This window comes from Urocampus carinirostris, chromosome 1 (assembly GCF_059441175.1).
Source record: "Urocampus carinirostris isolate Australia breed hairy pipefish chromosome 1, RoL_Ucar_1.0, whole genome shotgun sequence".
Lineage (NCBI taxonomy): Eukaryota > Metazoa > Chordata > Actinopteri > Syngnathiformes > Syngnathidae > Urocampus > Urocampus carinirostris.
The window spans coordinates 50,629,484-50,651,275 of NC_142349.1; the positions used below are offsets into that span (position 1 = coordinate 50,629,484).

Here is a 21,792-nt window from a genome sequence, read left to right on the forward strand (position 1 = left end):
AAAATTGATTCTTGCAATCAAATTTGAAATTCATAATTTTTAGAGCTAAAGTAAGCAACACAGACATGTTTCATTAAAACCTCGTCTCTGTTCTGCCATTTTGTTGATCCCCTTTTTTTACCAGGACTGTCATCGCCTGGTTCTCTTAAGAAGTCGGGGAAATTCGATTTCAGCGCCCTGTCCTCCCAGACGAGGTCCCCCCGCATGGCGTTCACCCACCACCCACTGCCAATGCTGGCGGGAGTGAGACCAGGTGAGACCAACCCAGCTCCAGACCCTAAACGCTCCCTCCTCCTCCCCCGTCAAACCCCTACCCCTTTTAGCCTGCTACCCACTCCCAACTCTTGAGACGCACCCCCTAAAGGAAAGCGGGAGCAAAGCTTTTTGGGGAAATGAGAGTGACTGGGAATTTAAAAATTTCAAATCTGACTGGTATTTCTTTTCGGCTTGCCTCTGCATCTTCTGAGTCTGGTTTTGGTCAAACTGGTGGCAGTTCTTGGGATTCTGAGCTTATACTTTACTGTGCTTTTCTAATGGCAGATGATGGTTAGGCGCAGCAAATGATTTGCCTCTCTCCCTACTTGCTGGGCTGCCTCTTACAGAGTCATCTGATTGGCAGACATTTGCTTCCCTGTCAAACCATGCATCATTTCTTCTGGAATAGCCTACAACATGTTATTGGACTGGTACTGTCATCTTTTGGAAAGTTTCCAAAACGTGCTCTAACGACAATGGCTCTGGTGTCAAAATTATTTTGTCTTGATTCATTACGTTTCTTCAACTAGTCATGCGTTGAATAGGAAGGTTTGTTCACTATATCCACCCATTTTCCTTGGCAAACTAACATCAATGCTTACATGTAGCTGCAGAAAAACATTTTAACCAAAGTAACTGGCCAGATGATTTTGATGTTATGTAAATTTTTAAGTTTTTTTTTTTTACTTCTGAGTGAATCGTCACTTACCATTTCTACTATGTTTTTCTTAATTTTCTCTAACACCGATTGATCAAGTGATCACATCTGTTTTATTTAGATTGACAAGGGGAGAAGATTACCCCTTGGACAAAAGCGATTTTTAAACCAGCTGGTCCTCCAACATGCACTCATGATAACATCAGATATCAAACAAAGCCAAGCAACTCTGGACGATAAATTACGGCTCTCCTTATTTTATCGCCCATGCACAGAAAAAAACAGGAGAAAAGGGGCAGTGATGTTCTCCTCGACTTTATGCATCAATGACGCCAACAAAGAACCTCTCGGCAGATAATTTTCCATCAGCTTTAAGTGTGGTTGGGTACATTAAAAGCTTATTAAGCCATCAATACAATATGAAGCAAAGATGCCCCTCATCCAGCATCATGTCAAAAACTGGTGGGTTTGTGCCAGCCATTTTTCACTAATTAGACTGTGTTTGAAGGCCTTCAGAAATTAACACTCTCCAGCTATACAGGCATGAAAACCACCAAATGAAAATGCTCATCCTTGTCTTTCACTATAAAAAGTACATTTCTACCTTTTACCACTCTTAGGGTAATTTTAGTTTAATATGGGTAAATTTGGTGAAAATGCTCCTTTCCAGGGATAAAACATTGAAAAAGAGTTTTTTTGTGAAATGATCTATTATAAGAGTGATTGTTTTGCATATGTGACATAAATCAACACAGATAACACCTTGTACATTGATAGTTCGGGGGTTGACAGCAAGCAGCTGTAGAGCCAAGTTCAGCTCTTTGGCGTTTCCAAGTGGCTCCGGCACTTTTTCAAAAAAGTTTGATAATGAAAAATGATATGGTTTCTGTAAGAGGATAATATGACACAAACATTCTCGATGTTTTGGGGCTTTTTTTGGTCTAATATGGTTCTTTTAACATTTTGGGTTGCCAACCCCTGCGTTAGTTCAAATGAGAAAACCACATGGATAAACCTTTTCTTTCTGTCTCTAGATGAAAGACGATTCTCAAATAATTTATGTTGCCACAGTCCAATTAGGACACATAATCAAATATGTAAACAGATTGCGGGATGCATGAAATGCAAATAACAACAATCATTTGACTGTTGTTTCCATTATTGCATATAGGATTATCAAATTACACCGGGATGTGCCACAGCAACAAATTACCCAACAGTCATCATCTTATAAGGTTTTGTAACATCTCTTTGATTGCTTCATGCTACGGAGAAGATGATCAACAGGACTTGTCACCCCTCGTGGAATGACGATGTTTTGATCTAATCGATTACAGTGCACATGGCAATTATGTCTGAATTTGTCCAGTTTTATCACACTCATTTATTTATCTGATTCAACACCATTGGTTGATGTTGGTGTTTTACTAAACGGAGTTTGAATGACGTTTGCGCACTCTCGTGACACAGAGGGCTGGCCTGAGAATTTTCTTTAAGCACAACACTATGCCCTGCGCAATTGAATACCTACGGACCTCATGTAGTGTTCTCGGCTTGAACGATGAAGATTATAACAATGATGCTGTGACAATCTCAAGGAAAAACTCAAAACCTCAGCATGAGGAAAATGAAGAAACCTTGAGAAGGGACCGCACATGAATCCCTCTTCCAGTTGGACCAGGTTGCAACGGGTGTACTATTACAAACAATAGATGTCCTTGAGACATGAAGCCAGTTTTCTGGAGCAACCAGGAGCAAATTTAAGCTACTCCTGCCATCAGGTGGTCATTAATCACACCGAAAAATCATTACTAGAGCCTTGAGACACTGTGAATCGCTGGGTTTCATGTACTTTTCCATCCATCCATTATCCACACCACTTACCCTCAGTAGGGTCGCGGGGGTGCTGGAGCCCAGCTATCTTCGAGCAGTGGGCAGGGGCACCCCGAAACGGTTGCCAACCTTTTGCATGGCACACAGAGACAGACAACTCACTCGCTCATTCACACTTAGGGACAATTTGGACTGGCCAATTACCCTCACATGCATGTTTTTGGAATGTGGAGGAAACTGGAGTACCCGGAGAAACCCACGCAAGCACTGGGAGAACATACAAACTCCGCACAGGACCTTAGAACTGTGCCGCGGTCACGCTAGCCACTCAGCCGCCGTGCTGCATGTCTTTTTTAATAATATGAAATAAAACACTTTTAGGTCCATGGCATCGGGGATAGATAACATGTAAACTTCTTTTCATATCCGTGGTACTTAATAAGATAACTGTTGGCTGGCTGTAATATTAGTAAATTATTCTCCGGAGCACATTTGTCTACATTCACAACTCTATATTACAGTATTTATTTGTGCATAACGCACACGCCTAATTTCTGATTAAAAATTCGTATAAAGATTTCTTTATTTTTCTCAGCTCAAACTAAGCATTGAAAGTGACAAGCGTTGTTGAATTATTAAAATCATTAATTTACAACGTAAACTATGAACACAATAACAACATAATATTTACAATGTATTTCATTAATGTCCGTCAAAGTCTGATTCATCATCAAATACATCAAAGAATTGTTTCCCTCGTCTTGCTTTTTGCATTTATTTATATCCTATAGCATGGCTTTCTGTTCTCTCTATTCACAACATTTGTCTTTGGTACCATGCATACAATGTGCGTGATAATGAGATAAAATCTAATGCCTTTTTCATATCGTATTTTTCCGGGGGTTTAAAGTACAAGTGTCAAACTCATTGCCTGCGGAGCAGATGTACCCTAAAACATAATTTTGTATGGCCCGAGTGAGCTTAAAATGTCTGCGCGTGTTAAAAACAAACGGGTCGAAAGAGTGCTTTGATCAAAAACTACATTTCCCTCAATGCCTATCGACTTTAATACCTGTGGAGAAATGGCTCAGCGCTACTACACGGCAGTGGTTCCCTAAGTGACTTTGGGAAAGTACCCCAAAAATGTCCAGGATTTTGGCATTTATTTATATTTAATGTGTAACACAGGCAAATTATGTGTTGCTAAATTTTTAATGAATAAGTAATACATTCATACGTTTTTTTTTTTTCATCAAGTGGAAGTCACATATATTTTGCATACCATTTAACTACTTTTCGTTACATGTATGAGTTACATCAGGCCCTTTGAAGGCAGCTATGCTGATGTGGCCCTCAATGAAAAATGAGTCTGACAACTCTGGTATAGTGGGCAGGTTTCGGTGCTCTCAAAGCTGCGACCCTGGTTTGATTCCCGTCGCACCAATGTTTTGCGATTGTGGTCATCGATATTTTTCAAGTGATCAATCACTGTGAAAATACAGTAAATCCGCGTATAAAATGCACACACAAATTTGACTTCTTTTATAGGTTAAAAAAATGTGTGTTACACACCAATAAATACAGTCATCAATTAGGTGTTCATTCTGGTCCTGTTCCCACGCTGGTTTAATGCTTGAACAACATCGTGACCATTGTTTATTTATTCTGGCTTGTGCAGCAAAGGGCTCCAAGGGGACGTTGAAGTGAGAGTGGGAAGCACATTAAAGCTGTCCTCACACGGCAGTGCTTCTGCAAGGTGGTGCTTTTGGGCGACGCTGGTCCCTTTATTCCTTTATAGCCAAGTAGAAGGGCGCGGGATCCAAAGTCGACCCTCTCAACATCACCCCGACATACAAACCAAACCGTTTCCCAACCCACCCCCTATACACACAGTTTGGCCTCGACCCAGGCTTTAATGGGATTAACAAGGGAACTATAGGACGGAGGAGGCAGCACCAATGGGGTGCAGGCAGCCTGGCAAGGGTGCAAGGTGTTGCGGGGCTCTGACACATAGGCCCCTTTCTGGGGGGCAATCCAGAGGGGTTGGCACTCTCATGAAGTGCACTCGCGTGCACAATGTATAAGACATAAGTACCAACGAGTCTTGGCAGCTTTGCATGGGCAGCTGGGGGCTTGGATGGGCTGGGTGTCAGACTGGCACAGTTAATGGTAGAATGGGCCTCTAATATGAATCAAGTAGATTTAGTCATGGATATAGGTGTGGCAGGGGGGGCTTTGTGTGTCTGTGCAAGCAGACCTAACTCACACTGCACATCGATATTCATATTTTTTCCCTCTCCTTCATACAATGATGAAGGTTATTTAAATCCCTGCCACAGATGGTTTTATATGTGTAGGTTTGATGCTACTCAAGGCTTGTAAAAGTAGAAACAGCCTATTTGGAAGGCTGTGTGAAATATTACTTCTAACATAAGTAAGATCAAATATTGCGTTAGGATCTCAGTGCCAAGTTGCACTGATGCCAATGACTCACACCTTCAAAACAGCCTATAGGCGGGCTGGCTTTGAGGATTTCTAACATTAGACAGTTTGTGAATTCCCTTTATAAATGCTTTGAAGGCTTTGGATGTGTGGATGTTGAGGTTCTGAGAATGTTTTAGACATGTATGACGTTGAATGTTGTTGACTAAGAAGATGCCCTTTTTGCATTTGTGACTGTATCATAAAGAAAAGAGAGGGAGAGAGAGTGCTGTCCTCTGAAAAGCTTTATAGAGTCATTGGAGTGATCATAAAACTTTACAAGCATTGACCATGGCTATTAACCCAAAACAGCTTTTTTTGCAAGAAAACACTTGCATTTTAGATTTGCTCTTAAACTTTAATGATTGCTGTTGTGACGTGATCATTGTGCAGGCATCATTCTCATCGTCCTTTTCTTTAATGTATCAGAATGAGCAAAGGTTTTTGCTGGTCTCTCGTTTAGCATTTCCTACAAACACATTCAATTGTATAACTCGGGCATTTCTTTCCGCAGGGAGTCCTCGTGCTTCCGCCTCAGCCTTGCACTTCCCGTCTCCCTCCATCATCCAGCAGTCGAGCCCCTACTTCACCCACCCGACCATCCGCTACCACCACCACCCAGGGCAGGATCCTTTGAAGGAGTTTGTGCAATTTGTCTGCGCTGATGGTCCAGGGCAGGCTGGCGGACAGGTAAGGTTGAATGCCTCTTACCTTTTTTTAGTTAGCCATCTATTAAGAATGGGTAAATGCCACACTGTTTCATCAATCGAACCCGAATTTGTACTTACTAGTTAAAGGGTAAAGTCAGACAATCTGTGTAAGGTGGCAAAAATACCCATAACTTAGAAGTAGGAGTTTAATTAAATATACTTTTGGATAGAAAACAAAACACTCTAAAGTATGGCTTGTTTATGAAGTCATGGGTCAAATTGTTCTCATATTTGTTTTTGCTATTTTGAGCTTTTTATAATATGTATTTCCTATCCTTTTGGGATTTTTTTTGGGCTCCACCCATTCACACAGATTTTGCAGTCATCAAAATGCAAACAGTCACAATGTTAACCAAGCATATCAATCCTGTGTTGTATTTCTGTTTCCATTATTGCTGTGGTTACTTTTTTTGTTGGACTTTGGTTCTTTGGTATTGGTATCGTTGATGGTGCTGTGCTTGCGGGCAAGTGTCCTCTCATGGTTTTGATTTTTTGCCATCTTTCTGGATGATTGGCTGTTGATAGTTTGCTCACATACCTCAACTACACCTCCTCCACACACCGTGGACCACCACTGTGCAACCTCTCACGTCCAGCTCCAGCTCCTATCAAACCCTGTTTTGAGTAGCTTTTTTCACACCTCCATTAAAGAGACATACGTCATTCCTTTGGTTGTTATCCACCACCACCTTACTCTCCCTCCTTCAACCATCGCCTGCCTCATGGATATATTTTTTTGGGCCCCGGCATACCCAGCCCCGTCCGTTATTTTTTTTCCATCCCGTGTTTGCGGATTGTCGCATGTCGCCCTCCTGACCCTATTTGTGTTGTCTGCAGCCAAACGGGAGCGGCCAGAGCAAAATGCCAGGCTCCTTCCTGCTGCCTCCACCTCCCCCAGTGGCCCGCCCAGTGCCCCTCCCTATGCCCGACTCTAAACCCAACAGCACGCCCCCTGACGGCGGACTCTCTTCGCCCGCATCTCCGTGTAAGTGACCCCACAAAGTCCATTTTGAAAACCAATTCACGCTAGGGAACAACCCAAAAGAATTTGACACAAACAGCCCCCTTTAGGGAACAACCCCAATCCCCAACCCCATTGTTCGAGCTCCTACTCTGTGCGACTGATGTTCATGTCTGAGTACCAAATCACATCCGTTTCCCCTTGGAAATGAGTCCTACACAAATAATATCACTTGGAGCACTAGCTTGAAAGTCCCCAAAAGTTGAATACAAAGCTGAGAACTGTTTCCTTGATCTTTGTGGTGTGCAACTGTTACCCAAACCCTTCCGTTTGTGTGGCTCGACAAGTGACGCCTGACTGTTCAGCAACAAAAGGAAACCTGAAATCCAAGATGCCAGTTTTACATTTTGGACAGAAGAAGATTCTGTCTCATAGCCACAGTAGTAGTAGTAAGTTGTATTCCAAGAATCCTAGCGAAATACTCTGTGCGCTGGTAAGGGTGGAATCTTTTATTAGGTATTACATAGTCAATAAATAGAGAATAATTTGTGGAGCTAAGTGTATCTGGAATTTAAAGTTTGATCTGAGGTGGCAGATGATACAATATTGTTATCTCAGCTGCGACTGGAGGGCACTGGGTGGAGCACTTTTGTAATTGAGCAGTTCTTCAAGTGCAGTACAGTATTCGTGTTTACCACAGTCAGTGTCCTAGAGTCTTTCTTTGTGTGTATGTTATCCCAATATACAGTAAATGGATGTCTACTGTGTCCATGCCATACAATTATGCTTAACAGTAGACTTTTTCTGTCTCTCTCTTTGTTGCATTCATAAACCTAATACCTCAAGTCTTTTAATTGTCCAAACGGAGTTGTGAGATTTCAAAATCTATATTCCCAAATGTGCCAGCATTGATTTCTAATGGCCATTTAAGGCCTCTGGTTTATAAATATCCTTGAATGATCTTTTGCGTTTGAAGTATTGAAGTATAGTTGGTTTATGGACTTGGACTTGATTTCAATAAATAGCTGTCATTGGTCTTGTGAACACCATTCTGTTTAAATTGTTGTTGCAAACATCTGAAATAAGGATATGTGTATCCCTGAGATACACGAATGCACGCCTGGTGGTATGTTAAAGTTTCTTCTTTTTTTTTCAAGAGTAGGTTCAATGTGTAGGTCACTTAAAATATAATTAAAATAAACAAAACATAATAAACGTTAAGAGTTTAGGAAAATATGAAATCTCAAAACAGATTGTAGTGTGATCATAACTTCAAAAATGCCTTAACACTGTAATTTGATCCTGTCATTGCCATACTTGATCCCTAGTTTAAGTCTACACTCCAGTCTTAAAGTTACTTTTAACATTTCTAGCAGCCAGTCCACCTTGAGCTAGACATACAAAGGTAGGATTGAGACTTTTTGAACTGGCGTTATGTAGTTAAGTATGTTATTTTGCCCCAGTTTATCCCAGGGGACAAACCTAAAAAAAACTTCTTTTTTTTTTGCTCGTCAAGCGCTGGTCAGAACTGAACTCAAATTGCTTTTTGCTTTCTTTTAAGCAGACAAAGAAAAAAGAAAACACTTAGACCACAAAGCACATGCAACCACTGTCGGATGGTATTTTGCCACTGTGCAATTTTTATTTTTAAAAAAGTACAACTTTCAGAGTGCCTTCCTTAGCAATAATTAATTAATGTTCCCTTGCAAACTAAACTATCATGTAGCTTTAGGAATATCCTTCGAATGAATACCATACTACACTATACTAACGTTTTTGTCAATGATGCTGATACTGTGAGAGGACACGATATCTTTCTCAAATCCCTCGTGGTTTTTGGTAAAAGACAAGAGTTTGTTGTCACGCAATGTTGTGTTCTCTTAAGTGGATGGATCTTTTTTATTTTTCGGACAGTTTATTTTGCCTTTTTTTTTTACAAATATTTGTGCTGATTTAACATTGGTTGTATCTCTTTTTTCAATAGCATACTCCACGCCAGGCAACACAGCTCCCAACAGGTTTGTCGGCATCGGATCACGGGACAACTTTCTGAACATCCCACAGCAGACACAGGTAGGATTTGCATATTTCAGAAAACCTGCTTGCCTGATTGTGTTTACTCTCCTACCTGTGGTTACATATGTGATTTGCAACCTGTTTGGGCTTGCCATAAGTGAGCAAATGTTTGTTTAAAAGTTCCTGATACTTTTTGCACCAACTAATTCCTGTGGTCATTCTTCTTGTGATATACAGGGAGTTCCAAAAGTTTATGGCACATTTTGAGAGCACCATTAGTCACATGACACACATAAAACAGTCTAATACTGGCCAAACAAGGCCTACTATTGTATTGTATTGTATATGAATGGTTGCAACAGCTTCTGTTATACACCCTTTCAGCTCAAACACATCTCTTAGAATAGGGGCACATGGATGAATCCTTTTACAAATCCTCACAAAAATAAATTGCATGGTGTGAAATCTAGAGATCTGGGTGGCCAGGACATGAGATTGTGATCAATTTGCCCAGACAGTCCATTTCATCTCTCTAGAAATGTTGTGTTCAGAAACTGTAAGGCATCATGTGCAATTGTCTTCATAAAACGGCAAACAGGTGTTGTAGGACACTGCAGTTCCCTACTGAGATCAATTCACGGGGTCTCTGCCGGAAAGCAATTCGAACTTATTCATTTACTTCTTCTGAGGGTGCCCTGTTTTCTTGGCTGGGCATGAGCAGCCATCAATTATGAATTTACCATGCCATCTCACAATGGACTGCCTCTCTGGTGGCTCCTTTCCGAATTTTCTGCTAAATGCATGCTGAATAACAGTGCATGATTTTTGGGGGGATCTTTTTCTGAAGCAATTTCAAACGCACAAAACACCTTTTCTGGTGGAGTGAACACCATTAATGGGTCTGAAGAGAAAAAAATCAATAGCTTACAAAAATGTAATCTAATTAGCTTTAAAAGGACACAACTTATACGTCACTACTATTCATAGTTTAGGAGACTTTTAGAACACCTTATATTATAATACCAGATATTATTTCGATGCCTTGTTTTTACCTAAAACAAATAATAAGTCAGGGTTTGCAATTTCATTATTAACAGGATTTGAACCATGGTCACAATGGTAAGAGCTCCAGTCGCTTACCGTTGGACTACCAGTGATATGGATGAGATATGGAAAAGCATTGGATTTTATCTCATTATCAAACTATCTTTAGTCACAGTACCAGAGACTAATTCCATTGTGAATTTCAAATGTTACAATGAAACTATATTTGTCACTTATGGTTTTTATAAAAGAATAGAAGAATGGAATATAATTTATTGTCATTGTAACATGTTAAATGCACAAGTAATTTAACATTCATCTGTGGTACCATGACTAAAAAATGTGACAATGACATAAAATGTACTGCCTTGTCGCAAGTCATCCAAACCACTGGCTGGCCAGTGCTCTGACAACTAAGCTTATCTTGGCCCTGCTAAGACTTTGTACGGCACAGCAGAAGGTTTTTGCTCCATGGACTATTTTTCTGAGTGTTATTTGGTTTTCATTTTTTTAATAAATAATGTTATTATTTTTTTAACTTTTGTTGTGTGAACAATCCAGAGGGATTATTTGATTAATACAATACATTTTTACCTTTGGGCCCTCTAGCATTTGTCACACTTTTTGTTAGAAACCGACCCAACCCCTAGTCAGAGAAGGTAAAGGTTATATGGCCTTCACAGGAAAGAGTTTGGGGACTCCTGTGTTAGATAAATATTTTCTGTTCCTCGGGAATCTCAATGAACTAGCACGTACATTTTAAAGCAGGGGCCTCCAATGTGGTGCTAGCGGGATCTAGGGCACCTCCTAAGGTCAGCGGAGGTGCCTGCGGACCTGTTCTGAAAATAGGTCAAATAGCTGTGTCGTTGTGACTTTCTAAAAAAACATTTTTGAGGGGGGGTTACTGAGTCTATTTAACCCTACTTTCAATAATCAACTTGGTAATAACATAAGTTCTTGTAGAAATTCGTATAAAACTGGGTGCCCGTTGCACTAGTAACAACTGGTTACTAACAACTAGTTACTAGTGCAACGGGCAACTAGTAACAAAAGTAGCTCTCAGCTTGAAAAAGGTCGGGGACACCGTTCAAGAGACTCGACTGTATACGCTGATAACTGGGCTATAGCAGCCGTCTAGTGGAGAGATAAAGAATTGAGAAAAAAGAGGGAAATTCTTCAAAAATAAAAGCAGGTGGTTTAAGGAGTATCCATCACAGAAGTCTTGGCAATTAGACATGGCCAACTTATAGATAAATTACAATGTGGTCATTATTATGAGTGAATAGACAGAAAGGATGTCAGTTTTTGTCATTGATAAAGGGAATGGCTATAAGTCAACATTGTGGCCCACTCCATTGGCTGTGCTGAGTTTGAGGCCTCTTTGGGAAGTAAAGATTAAAAGAGCATGGCACAAGAATATCAACAAGATGCCAGTTTATTAGTGACTCCAAATTTGTAGAATACATTTCGACCTTTTTTTTGCATGGAGTTAATCTCTAAATTTGCCCGCACCAGTTGAATAGGTGAAAAGTGGTTCTTACAAGTCTTACTTGCATCCCATTCTGGTATTTTTGCACCACACAGTGACCGTTCATGAGCCCAGGGACAGCACCCCAAAATCCCAAGCTCAAAAATATGTTTTTAATAAGTACCGTTACTTGAAAAGACATACAGCAGCTTTGGGGGAAGGTGGTTAACACATGCTTTTAACGTTTTAGTTTGTCTCGAACTAAGTTAAGGGAGATTGATGACCCAGGCTGCAGCAAGCCCAACTAGGAGGGAGTTGGGATTATTTGTTTTAGCTCTGGGTGAGTTGTGAAATTATATACGAATGTTTATTGTTACCAGAAGATGACTCCTACCCAGTGATTTACTGCAAAGCCATCAGGAAACTTTTTTTTTCACGTTTTTGGAGGAATACCTACAAAACTAAGATATGTTGTTGGTTTTACGTTTGCTATTTCTGGCATTGTTTTGCATCTGTATATATTTCACAATTCATCAAAATATCCTTCTTTGTTTTTCTCTCTTTCAGTCTTGGTTCCTTTGACAAGATCTGTGAGAAAACCAGCAACTAGAATTATTTTACAATCGGAAATAGATAATTGTCCTACAATCAACAGAGTGGCCGGCCATTATGTCACTCACAAAGGCAAATCCCAACATAGCACCAAACGTAGGAAATTTCAGCAGCATTTAGGAAGAACTCCGGGCTCATTGGGTTCTATCAGAGGAAGGAGCCAAATGATGGGCGCCAGGACAGGACGCTGAAGTGTAGGGTGGCAAGCAGCCTATCGGCATGTCTCCTGAAAAGAAAGGAAGCAGCACAAAATTGGAGCCATGCCAGAGGATCCTGAGGAACTGACCTGCGTCAACTTCTCTGCAAGATTCCAGTGATTTCAAATTCAACAAATAGTCATCCAACACCCGCAGTGAACTACTCATTTATCTTTCAAGTAAAACTGCAGTCCATACTCAACCCTAAACTAGTCCAATTAAGACTGTAATAAAAAGCCCCCCCTTGCTCCCTCCTAACTAAAGAGACACAATGCCAAAACATAGCTTGAAGGCTTTGCCCCTACAGGCTGAATCATTTAACAGGAATCCTATCGATGTGCACTATTTACTTACGAGTCACGAAGGTCTCTTTGACTGGCGTATTCCAAGTTCTATTCTAGTGGGGGAGAGGGGCATTAAAGCAAGGCACAAGAGCCCACACATTGTTACTGTCACATCTCCCCACATACGTTGTAAAAAGAAAGTCTAATCTGGGGGGATGTGTGCCATGAACACAACAGTTTTATCCTTTTGCAAACACATCATAAAGTATTTCTAAGGTTAGATTTGCAGTTACAATACCATTCAACTGTCACTACCTAATCGACGAATCCAAGCCCACATGGTCACTTCAATATAGATGACTCATACAGAGGTATCGGTTTATCGGTTCCCCTCCTTTGCCCTCTTGTAATGTAGTTAATTTCTTCTGGTATATGAGCATGTTCTTTTTATTTTATTCATTTTCGATTTGTACTTTTTTGTAATTGTTTTGTATTTGAATGACAGCACCTTATATAAAAAAACACAATAGGACATCTAGCAAGTTAGCAAATTCTTACCTATCATAGCCTAGTCTAACCCGTGGTCAGGTTTAAAAAACTAAAGAGGGGGACATAATTTAAGAGTTATATGATAGAAGAGAGAGGCCGTTGATGTCAATTTGGCAATCATGAAGCTACAGCACATGAACTGAGCAAGGAACTGGTAGCTTGACCCTTGAGCATTGAAGTACCTGCATAGCTCAAACTTAAATTTTGTTAGTGGATTCCATCCAATTGTAGAGAAAAAGGCAAACTGCCATTTTTAGCCAGCAGGGAAGTTAAACATGGGATATGTTTTTTGTTTGAGAGTTTAAGAGGCACAGGCACATAACTTCTCACCTTCCCAATGAGCCAAACTAAATAAAAGTCTTATATGGGCCATACATTTTTACACCACAAAAGCTAATGCAGGGGCTTTTTTTCAGCGCCACAAGGATGCTCAGGGTTCACACGAAATTTTAACTTTTTTAGATTTTTCTGCCCTAACTAAAACAATGTTTATGCTAAAAAAATATTGGAATTCGATTAAAAAGTCTAAACAATTTGCCATGATTAAAGTCCATTCCTATTACAAACACCGAAAGAGATGAAACCTGCAAATGTAATAGTAGCAAATGTACATACTAGGGCTGCAACTAACAATTATTTTATTAATCGATGAATCGTTCAAATATTTTTTCATTTAATCATTAATCTGATTTTTCTCAGAACGCATTTTTAGTTTCATCATCTTTTTTGTCGAATATTTAAGTTTAGAACAAATAGAAAAAAATGGTGCACAAAACAACAGAATATTCTAAAATATAAAACAACACCAAATCCTAGTTTTTGTAAAATAGCTTAACAATAAACAAAAATACATATGCCTGCAAATATGTAAGGTACTTTTATTATGAAGTTTAAAAAAAGGCAACATCACAATGATGTCACGCAATAAACTGATCTCGAGTTGCCTTCTTCTAGAGTCAGGTGGTACGACAAGCACGTCCCCTCAACTGCAGAACTATACTACGGTGTTACAACAAAATTCAATGCATAAATTGAGTGACAAAACAAATCAATGATGAAACTCCTCAATTACGCTTTTAACAGACATTTTAATCGATTTTGTCGATTCATTGTTGCAGCCCTAGTACAAACGCTAAAATGTTGTGACAATCAACCCCAAAAAATATTTACTTTGAACATGTATACTGAGGTTAAAAAGAAAACATTGCTTTTTGCATTCGGACCACAGTGGGTTGATAGCGGTGGAGCCGCATCACAAGTGTTGGAGGAAGAGAAAGGAAAGGTTGCTGAAACTGGGAATTTTACACTTTTTCTATCTCTCGAAAAAGTTTACCCTGTTGTTTACACTCCCAGACGGGCCCCGACTCCAAGAGTAGGGGGCAACCACGCTGCGGAGCAAAATAAGTGTGTTACATATCGTTGTTTTAAGTCGCCATGTGCCCCTATTTTAAAGCGGATTTAATAAGAAATGGGATGCACAGGATTAGTTCTATGTCAGTTCCAACATGTTTCAAGTAGTTGAGCCCTTATTGATTTTTCAAATGCACTAAAAAAATCACGCCAGCCAAACCTTTCATTAAAAATCAATGTTCACATGCGTCTTAAATGCTTAACGTGCATAAAACCCTACCCGCCCGAATCCCTAGAGGGACATCTTAAATGTCGACAATCTGACGAGGCCTTCACGCTTGTGTGATCCTCTCCCACGTACGTCACGATATTCTCGACGAAAGACGCCCGAAAGGTTTTGTCGAGAGCGCCCACCGGAACTCACAAAATAACTGGACTGCCCGGCCATTTTCCTCAGCGCAGGGAAGCTCGCTAGTCGGCCGACCACCTCATCGAGTTGTGACAACATCACGGTAGCTTCTGTCATTTCTTTTCTAATGTAAAGGAAGTGCCTCTGTATTCCCATTATGCAATTTGTCAACATTTATTCAGGTTCTTTATTCATATATATAAGCTATTGTGAATGCCGATTTGGGGGAAAAAAGAATCCATGAAAGGAGAGGGGAAAGAACAGTTCACTAAATAATTGCAAGCATCTTTATATATATTAAACATACTCATATATATATATATATTTATGGATATATATACCTTTTGTTTTTATTTGCAATATAAGTTCAGTGGCAGTCTAGTTATTTTTTGAAGCATGGCAGTCAGGTTGCATCTCAGTAAAAGCTGATTGGAGCTAAGTAGCCGCCTCTCAATTGCACAAAATGGCAGGACAGACAAGAAAGTTGATGGCAAACAATGATAACAAAACAATCGAGATGTAAATGAGTTCAAAACTAAACATCAGCTTCTGTTAGGTTTTCCTTCTTGTTGTGATGGGAAGCATCGTTGCCTAAATGCAACCGTGCGTGTTGTTTGAGCCATGTGCAATGCCTTGGTAGAGGATTTTGGTTGTGTTTTTTTTTTTTTCGATTGTTTGAGGGTGTTGCAAGAAAAGAGGGGGGAAATCTCTTTTTCTGCTTTCCACTTGTGTTAGTTTGTGTTTTAAGTCCATTTGCTCTGGGACTCTAAATATCAGAGTCGAGTAAAAAAGAAATCCATCTCTTTGTAAGTAAACAGGGGGAATTGTTTTTATATTTCTGTTTATTGTGTGTCTTTTTTAAGAGGAGTTCATTTGAAATTTGTATCTAACATGTGGGAGGGCTGAAGGAGCACTTTTGCAACTCAGAAAACACAAATTGCATTGAAAGCTGGTGCTTTTCCGCGAGGAGTATTAAAGCCATACAGATTAATGGGTAGAATAAAAGTCCTTGCAATTGTGTTGATTACAAGTACATTTTGTTACAAAAAGATGACATTTCCTTACAAAACGTTTTTCAAAAGCAACATTAAGGATTCTTACAGGCTTGAAATCTTGTAAATGTTTTAATGTTGTGTTTACAAGGATTAAAAAGGTTATTGAGTTTTGGGTGAAGTGCTTAAAAATGAAGTCCATACCGCTTTCTGGTGGTTTCGCTTTGTCTTTGCATTTTGTCCCTCGTGATTGATGGCATCTGGCATTAGTTTTTATGGCTTTGACCTATGAAACGTCATTCCCCCTACAAGTTGCGCCCAAGAGGACAGGTGCATGCTCAACCTAAAAGGGGCACTATGAAATGTGTATTAGTGCAAGGAATACGTGTCAATTATGGACATTAATTATCGGCCTCTCAAAAAGTTAAAGTAGCGTTTCCCAGTAGTAAAGAAATAAATTGTAATGGGAAGAACTTCCTGCAACTGAAAATGTGACCTACATATTACAGTTATTTTACCCAACACCTATGGGGAGAGATTTGTCTCTAAAATCTTTGCACACTTATTGTACATAACCATAAATGAATTTGCGATTTAATCGATATCTAAAAATCCTTTTTTGATGAATACAGACCCAAGATTGAAATTTGCATGTGTAAACCACACATATATATGTGGATCTGCAAACTACATGAGTCACGACGGATTTCTTCCTTTACTGGTAATGGAGAAATTTAAAAATTGACATTGAAAGTCCTTAAAAAGTGCTTGAATTTGGCCATGGAAAAGGTGTACGAATCCTGAATATTAGAGGAATGGACACGTTTATAATGCAAAATGTTTAAAACTATGATCATTAGAATGTAAGAAAAAATATACTTAATTATCATTGTGATAATTTATCCCCTACACTAACTTTTTTAATTGAAACTATTCTAATAATAGTAGGTTAATCACATTTATCTCACCGTTTTCTAATATTTCTTTCAGTATGGCTATAATACTCTTCCACATCTTCTAAAGTACCACAAATCTACTAAAGGCCTACGTAAATAGTATTACATGATTACAAACAACCATGAAGACAAAGCATTATTATATTTGTCTCTTTGTATGTACAAGGGAGGCGGCATTGTTTAACTGGGGGAAAAGGATGTTGTAACAAAAGGCAATCTCCCAATGAACGTTTGACACCATGTTGATTGTATCATCTCATATCCAAGATCCTAATATGGGACAAAACCAAGCTCCCCTTTTTTTGGGAGATGCACAAAAAGACCATTTTTTTGTCGAGTTTTGTTTTATTTGGTGTAAAAAATTCAGAAATTTGCATTTGCTGTGGAGCGGTGCTGTCGCCCCTTCAAGTGACCCCGCCCCTATCACCCTCTTGTAAATGACTATAAATATGTGTTTGGTGGAGTAGTGTTGTAGATTCAGAGCATCTTAAAGGTTGTCCCTAAAAAAAGTGCCTTTTGTTCACAGATTCCACCCTGTATACTCCTGACATCCCATCTCAAAAGGAAAAAAAAATCCCCTCCATCTTTCTATATCCACTTGTTTCTCTTCTCCTTTTTAAAGCAGTATACATTGTACTTAAGGCAAATGGTGTGATTTAGTTCATTTTTTTATTGTTGATGAATCTAAAAAAAGCAGAAAAATGCGTTAAAAAAAAGAAAAAAAATAAGCTTTTTCCTCTGTATCTTGTCTTCTGTCTATCTTGGACACTGGAGTAGTCTGTAGCTGCCCCTCATCCTTTGCCCGTCCTTTTTTCCCCTTTTCCCCAAATGGTGGGGTTAGAAAATACACAAGATTTTTTTTTCTTTGTCTGAGCAGAATGCATTTAGCTCACATGTTATTCTTGTCTGTACGCTTCACATTGTATTGCCATACCCATCTTCTTCAGCTTCTCCATTCAACCGCCAATGTAAGTGAACAAGTTGCACCAGTGGGCTCCGGGTGTGTGTTGAGGATGGGGCAGGGGGGATCACAGAGGCCACTGGGTTTAGCTAAATGTGCTTTAGAATGGCTAGTTACGCAGATTAATGTGTAACCAGTGTGTCTTATTTATTTTTTTACAATCACATTCGGATTTGGTTACTGTTCTTTTTTCAAAAAAATGCATATCCTTGACAGCATTAATGCTGCATTCAATTTTGCACCTTTTAAGTGGCTGAATAAAACCACTTTAAAACAAAAAACTCAAATGTTGTTTAAAGCACCTTATAAAAGCAGAGCAGTTCCATGATGTTGAGGCTTAAAGGTATTCCTAAATTTTTATACAAGCAAAATGTGAGGAAATAGTGCATGGTTTTTGCATAAAACCAATCTCTCTCTGTTTCTCTTTGTGCGCTCTCTGTCTCTTTGTCTCTAGAGAGAGAGAGAGACAGAGAGGGGGAGAGAGAGAGAGAAAGAGAGAAGGTGAGAGTTTCAGGAAACACTAATTTCTTTCTGCATCGCGTTTTATACGTTTTTTGCTATTTTACGGATTCCCATTGTGCATTGGTTCTGCATTCTGATTTGCTCAATATAGGAAGATGCTTTCTATCGCCAACAGACATGAACCTCTCCACTGCTAAACTTGCTCTGGACCACATGCGAGTCTTTAGTGCTCCCTAGTGGCCCCCTGGGGCTCTTTCAAAATTGTTGAAAATGTATGGTTTCTGTAGGACAGAACCAGAAAGAAAATGCAGTTTTCCATAACGTCCACATGATGGGGCCAAGTATCATGTAAGTTAAAGTGGATCAGGTCCTTAATTAATACAATTGTGCAATATTACAAAAATATTAATTTTAAAATTAAGTACAAAAGTTATTTGTTGAAAAAAATGTTTATAAGTACAGTATAGTTAGCTGAGAGCTAACTGGGGTTAACTGGAACTGATCAACGAAAGGTGGCTGCAGCCTTGGCGGAAAACGCAAGGCTGTTTGACCAAAAGACACACAGTGAGCACCCTGGCTAACCTGGAACCATCAACGAAAAACGGCTATGACAACAAACACCAAGTGAATAATCAATAACCGTGAATAAACCTAGGGACACGGCAAAACCGATATTAACGGCAGTCTTACCAGGCTAGCCAGCCAAACAAACTCGGTGCTCAACCAACGAGCGCCAACCTGTAACAAACAACAGGAAAGCCCTCGGCAGCCCTGACGCCAACCGGGAGCGAGCTGGACAGAATTATACCAACTGCGACACAAGCAGCGAAAAACACAAACATAAAGCCAGGATCACCTACCTCCAAGCAGAAATTATTTGGATGCAATCGCTGTTCAATCCAATCACTGTTTCGGAGCTGGCCTCACATGTTGTGTTAATGGGATTTGCCATTTTGAAAGTGTTCCCTTATTGACATCAAAACTCTACAAGAAACCAGCCAGATGGGTCAACTTTGAGACAAAATTTCTCGAGTGCCCTGGGCGTGGAATATTTTGCAACATATATGCATAATTGTGCAGAGGAACACTACACGTTCTGTGCCTAGTTGAAAAAAAAAATTATTTGGGAATACCTTTAATATCCTTCATTTTTTTAAGCACAATGATATATGTCACACATTGCCTCGCAATACGGAGTCTTTAAATTGGTGTGAACGTTCTTTAGCAAGTAAGAAAAGCACCTTTAAAATATACCAGCAGTAGCAGTATTATTGAACCATGTTGGCAATGGACAACGAGCACATTTTAGTGGAGTTGAAGGTCGGGATGAGGAAGGGGGGCATTTAGGGACACCCACCACCACCTAATCCACCGGGAGTGCTTCTTCTCCCCCTTCGCTGTTCTAAACAGTAACCCATCCTCAGACATTTCCGAGAGCCCCTGGTGAAATGCATGTGTTAAAGTTTCTTTTCCATAATAACGATGAAAAAACACAGTTTGATAAGAGCAACACTTAATTGAATAAAAGAATGTTCTTGACTGTACATTGTGTGTTGCTTTTTATTTAGGCACAGTACAAAAAACATCCATCAATAATTAACAAAAGGAAATAATAAACTATTTGCACAAAAAGCAGTTGAAAAATACAATAATATAAGACATATAACATGTGCCCAAAGGGATTAGGCTGAAGCTACAGTTTTTAAGTGCCTACCTCTCTTGCATTTTTTGCTCGCAGGGAAAACATTCAAAATCAAAACAAGAAAACAGCTCCATACCCCACAAAGGAAAACTGAAAAAAAAGGAAAGGGCATTTCATACTAGTAAATAATATCGCTAGTGACTCCTGTAACACATACTACCCAAAAACACTATATGTTAATTGTGAAACTTCTGACATACCTCCTACCACCAGAGGGCCCCAACCGGCACATGGGTGACTATACCTTCAAAACGTAATATTAAGCTTTTTTAGTATTATTATCTATAATACATATAGAATATGGTTTTTCATATTTATGTAAATTACTGACATTTTATGCTCAAACTAAATCAATGTTTTTCAACATTTTTAGGACAAAATGAAAAGAAGACTATTTTAAAGGAACAATGTGTATTATTTAGTGCCTCCTAGTGGTCAAATAACATAATCAATAAAAAAAAAACAATGTTGATTTGCATAGAAAGTAAAAATGCATGATCTATTATATAGATGTGCTTCTAGAAATAAGCATTTATTTTACACAACATGAGCCTCACCTAAAGAAAGTTGACATCATTGTCTGCCATCTTGCTGATACATGTGCCCAAGCACCTCAAAAAGGCTGGCCCAAAAAATAGAGAGAAGTAAATCAGTTAAGCACTTTAGTGTACCATACAGCAGGGGCCTCCAACTTTTTCAAGCCAAGAGCTAGTTTTTGTTATTAATTAGGGAAAAAGGCCCCCAGTTTGATATGCATTTCTAAAAAAAAACAACTTATAATAATAATAATAATAATAATTTCCTTGTATTGTCATTCTGTGTAACAATGTACACAGAACGAAATGTCGATTGCACCTGACCCGTTGTAGCGAGCCGATGCAGCCGCAGCCAACAGAGGGCGCCGCCGACCACTTTATCATGTTATTACCATGTTGTTACTTTGTTTTTACCCGATTAAGTATGATTGAATAGACTAAAACCACTAAAAATATGTATTTTACTAGAAAATCACAATGACCCAGCACTGGTGAGCTATTTTCGCAACAAGTCCGCGGGCACCTCAACTGTCCTTAGAGGGGCACCCTGTTGTTCAAGGGCACCACGTTTGAGCATTTATTTGACATAATATGAGCCTCATCTAAAGAGAGCTGACCTAATCGTCCGCCATCTTGCTGGTACGGGTACCCAAAACCCTCAAAAAGGCTGTGCAAATAAATGTGTTTTGGTCACTTTTGCGTCTCCGTGGTTTTTGTCCTTCCAGCTTTCAAGCAGCCGGTTTGGGTTGCACTACACTATACAGCGACATCTAGTAGTCAAACATTTCGCTCTGTCCGTTTAAGCTACCAATACATGGTAAAAAGAAATAGAAAGGATTCTAAATAAAAAGGTAAATTATTAGTAGTAATACGACAATTTGATCGAATCACGTAGAGAAAAATGTATTCCCACATTTTAAATATTTGTATTCCACTTGTTATTATTCCATGTTTTAGCACTTGGTTTAGGTTGTACACCATAGAAAAAATGTCAAACTCACGGCCTGGGGTCTAAATGTGGCCCGCAACATCAGGGCATGTGGCCCATGAGGGCATCAAAAGTTTGAGCATCTAAAAATGTAATGGACAAAAGATTTCTTGACGAAAGACTACCTTTCCCACAATGCCTGTTGACTACGATACCCACAAATTGGCATCTAAGTGCTGCTACATGACAGTATTCCGTATCGAAGCCAATTAGTGGAATTGAGAAATATATTACCCTAAAAATGTCCCAACCTATTTTGTTGATTTATTATATTTAGTTTAAAATAAACAAGCAAAATGGCCCCGCGTTATTGAGTCGCTAGAAGAATAATTAAGCGGCTTGGAGTGGTTGCGAGCTGCAATGTCCAA

General features: G+C 39.3%; 1 protein-coding gene across 10 annotated transcripts in view; it reads left to right on the forward strand.

Annotated features, from left to right (window-relative positions):
* nfixb (nuclear factor I/Xb) overlaps positions 1–19,742 on the forward strand; it is a 196,775-nt gene extending 177,033 nt beyond the window's left edge. For 7 of the 10 annotated variants that reach the window (XM_088343992.1, XM_088344001.1, XM_088344009.1 and 4 more), the window contains 5 exons: positions 125–253; positions 5,742–5,917; positions 6,775–6,922; positions 8,883–8,971; positions 11,994–19,742. In XM_088343992.1, the coding sequence (XP_088200118.1) occupies positions 125–253; positions 5,742–5,917; positions 6,775–6,922; positions 8,883–8,971; positions 11,994–12,008 (557 nt within the window). In that variant the 3' untranslated portion in view covers positions 12,009–19,742. The remainder of the gene's footprint in view (positions 1–124; positions 254–5,741; positions 5,918–6,774; positions 6,923–8,882; positions 8,972–11,993) is intronic. The other 3 variants (XM_088344046.1, XM_088344037.1, XM_088344017.1) reach the window with 2 other exon arrangements.
* The last annotated feature ends 2,050 nt before the right edge of the window (positions 19,743–21,792 follow it).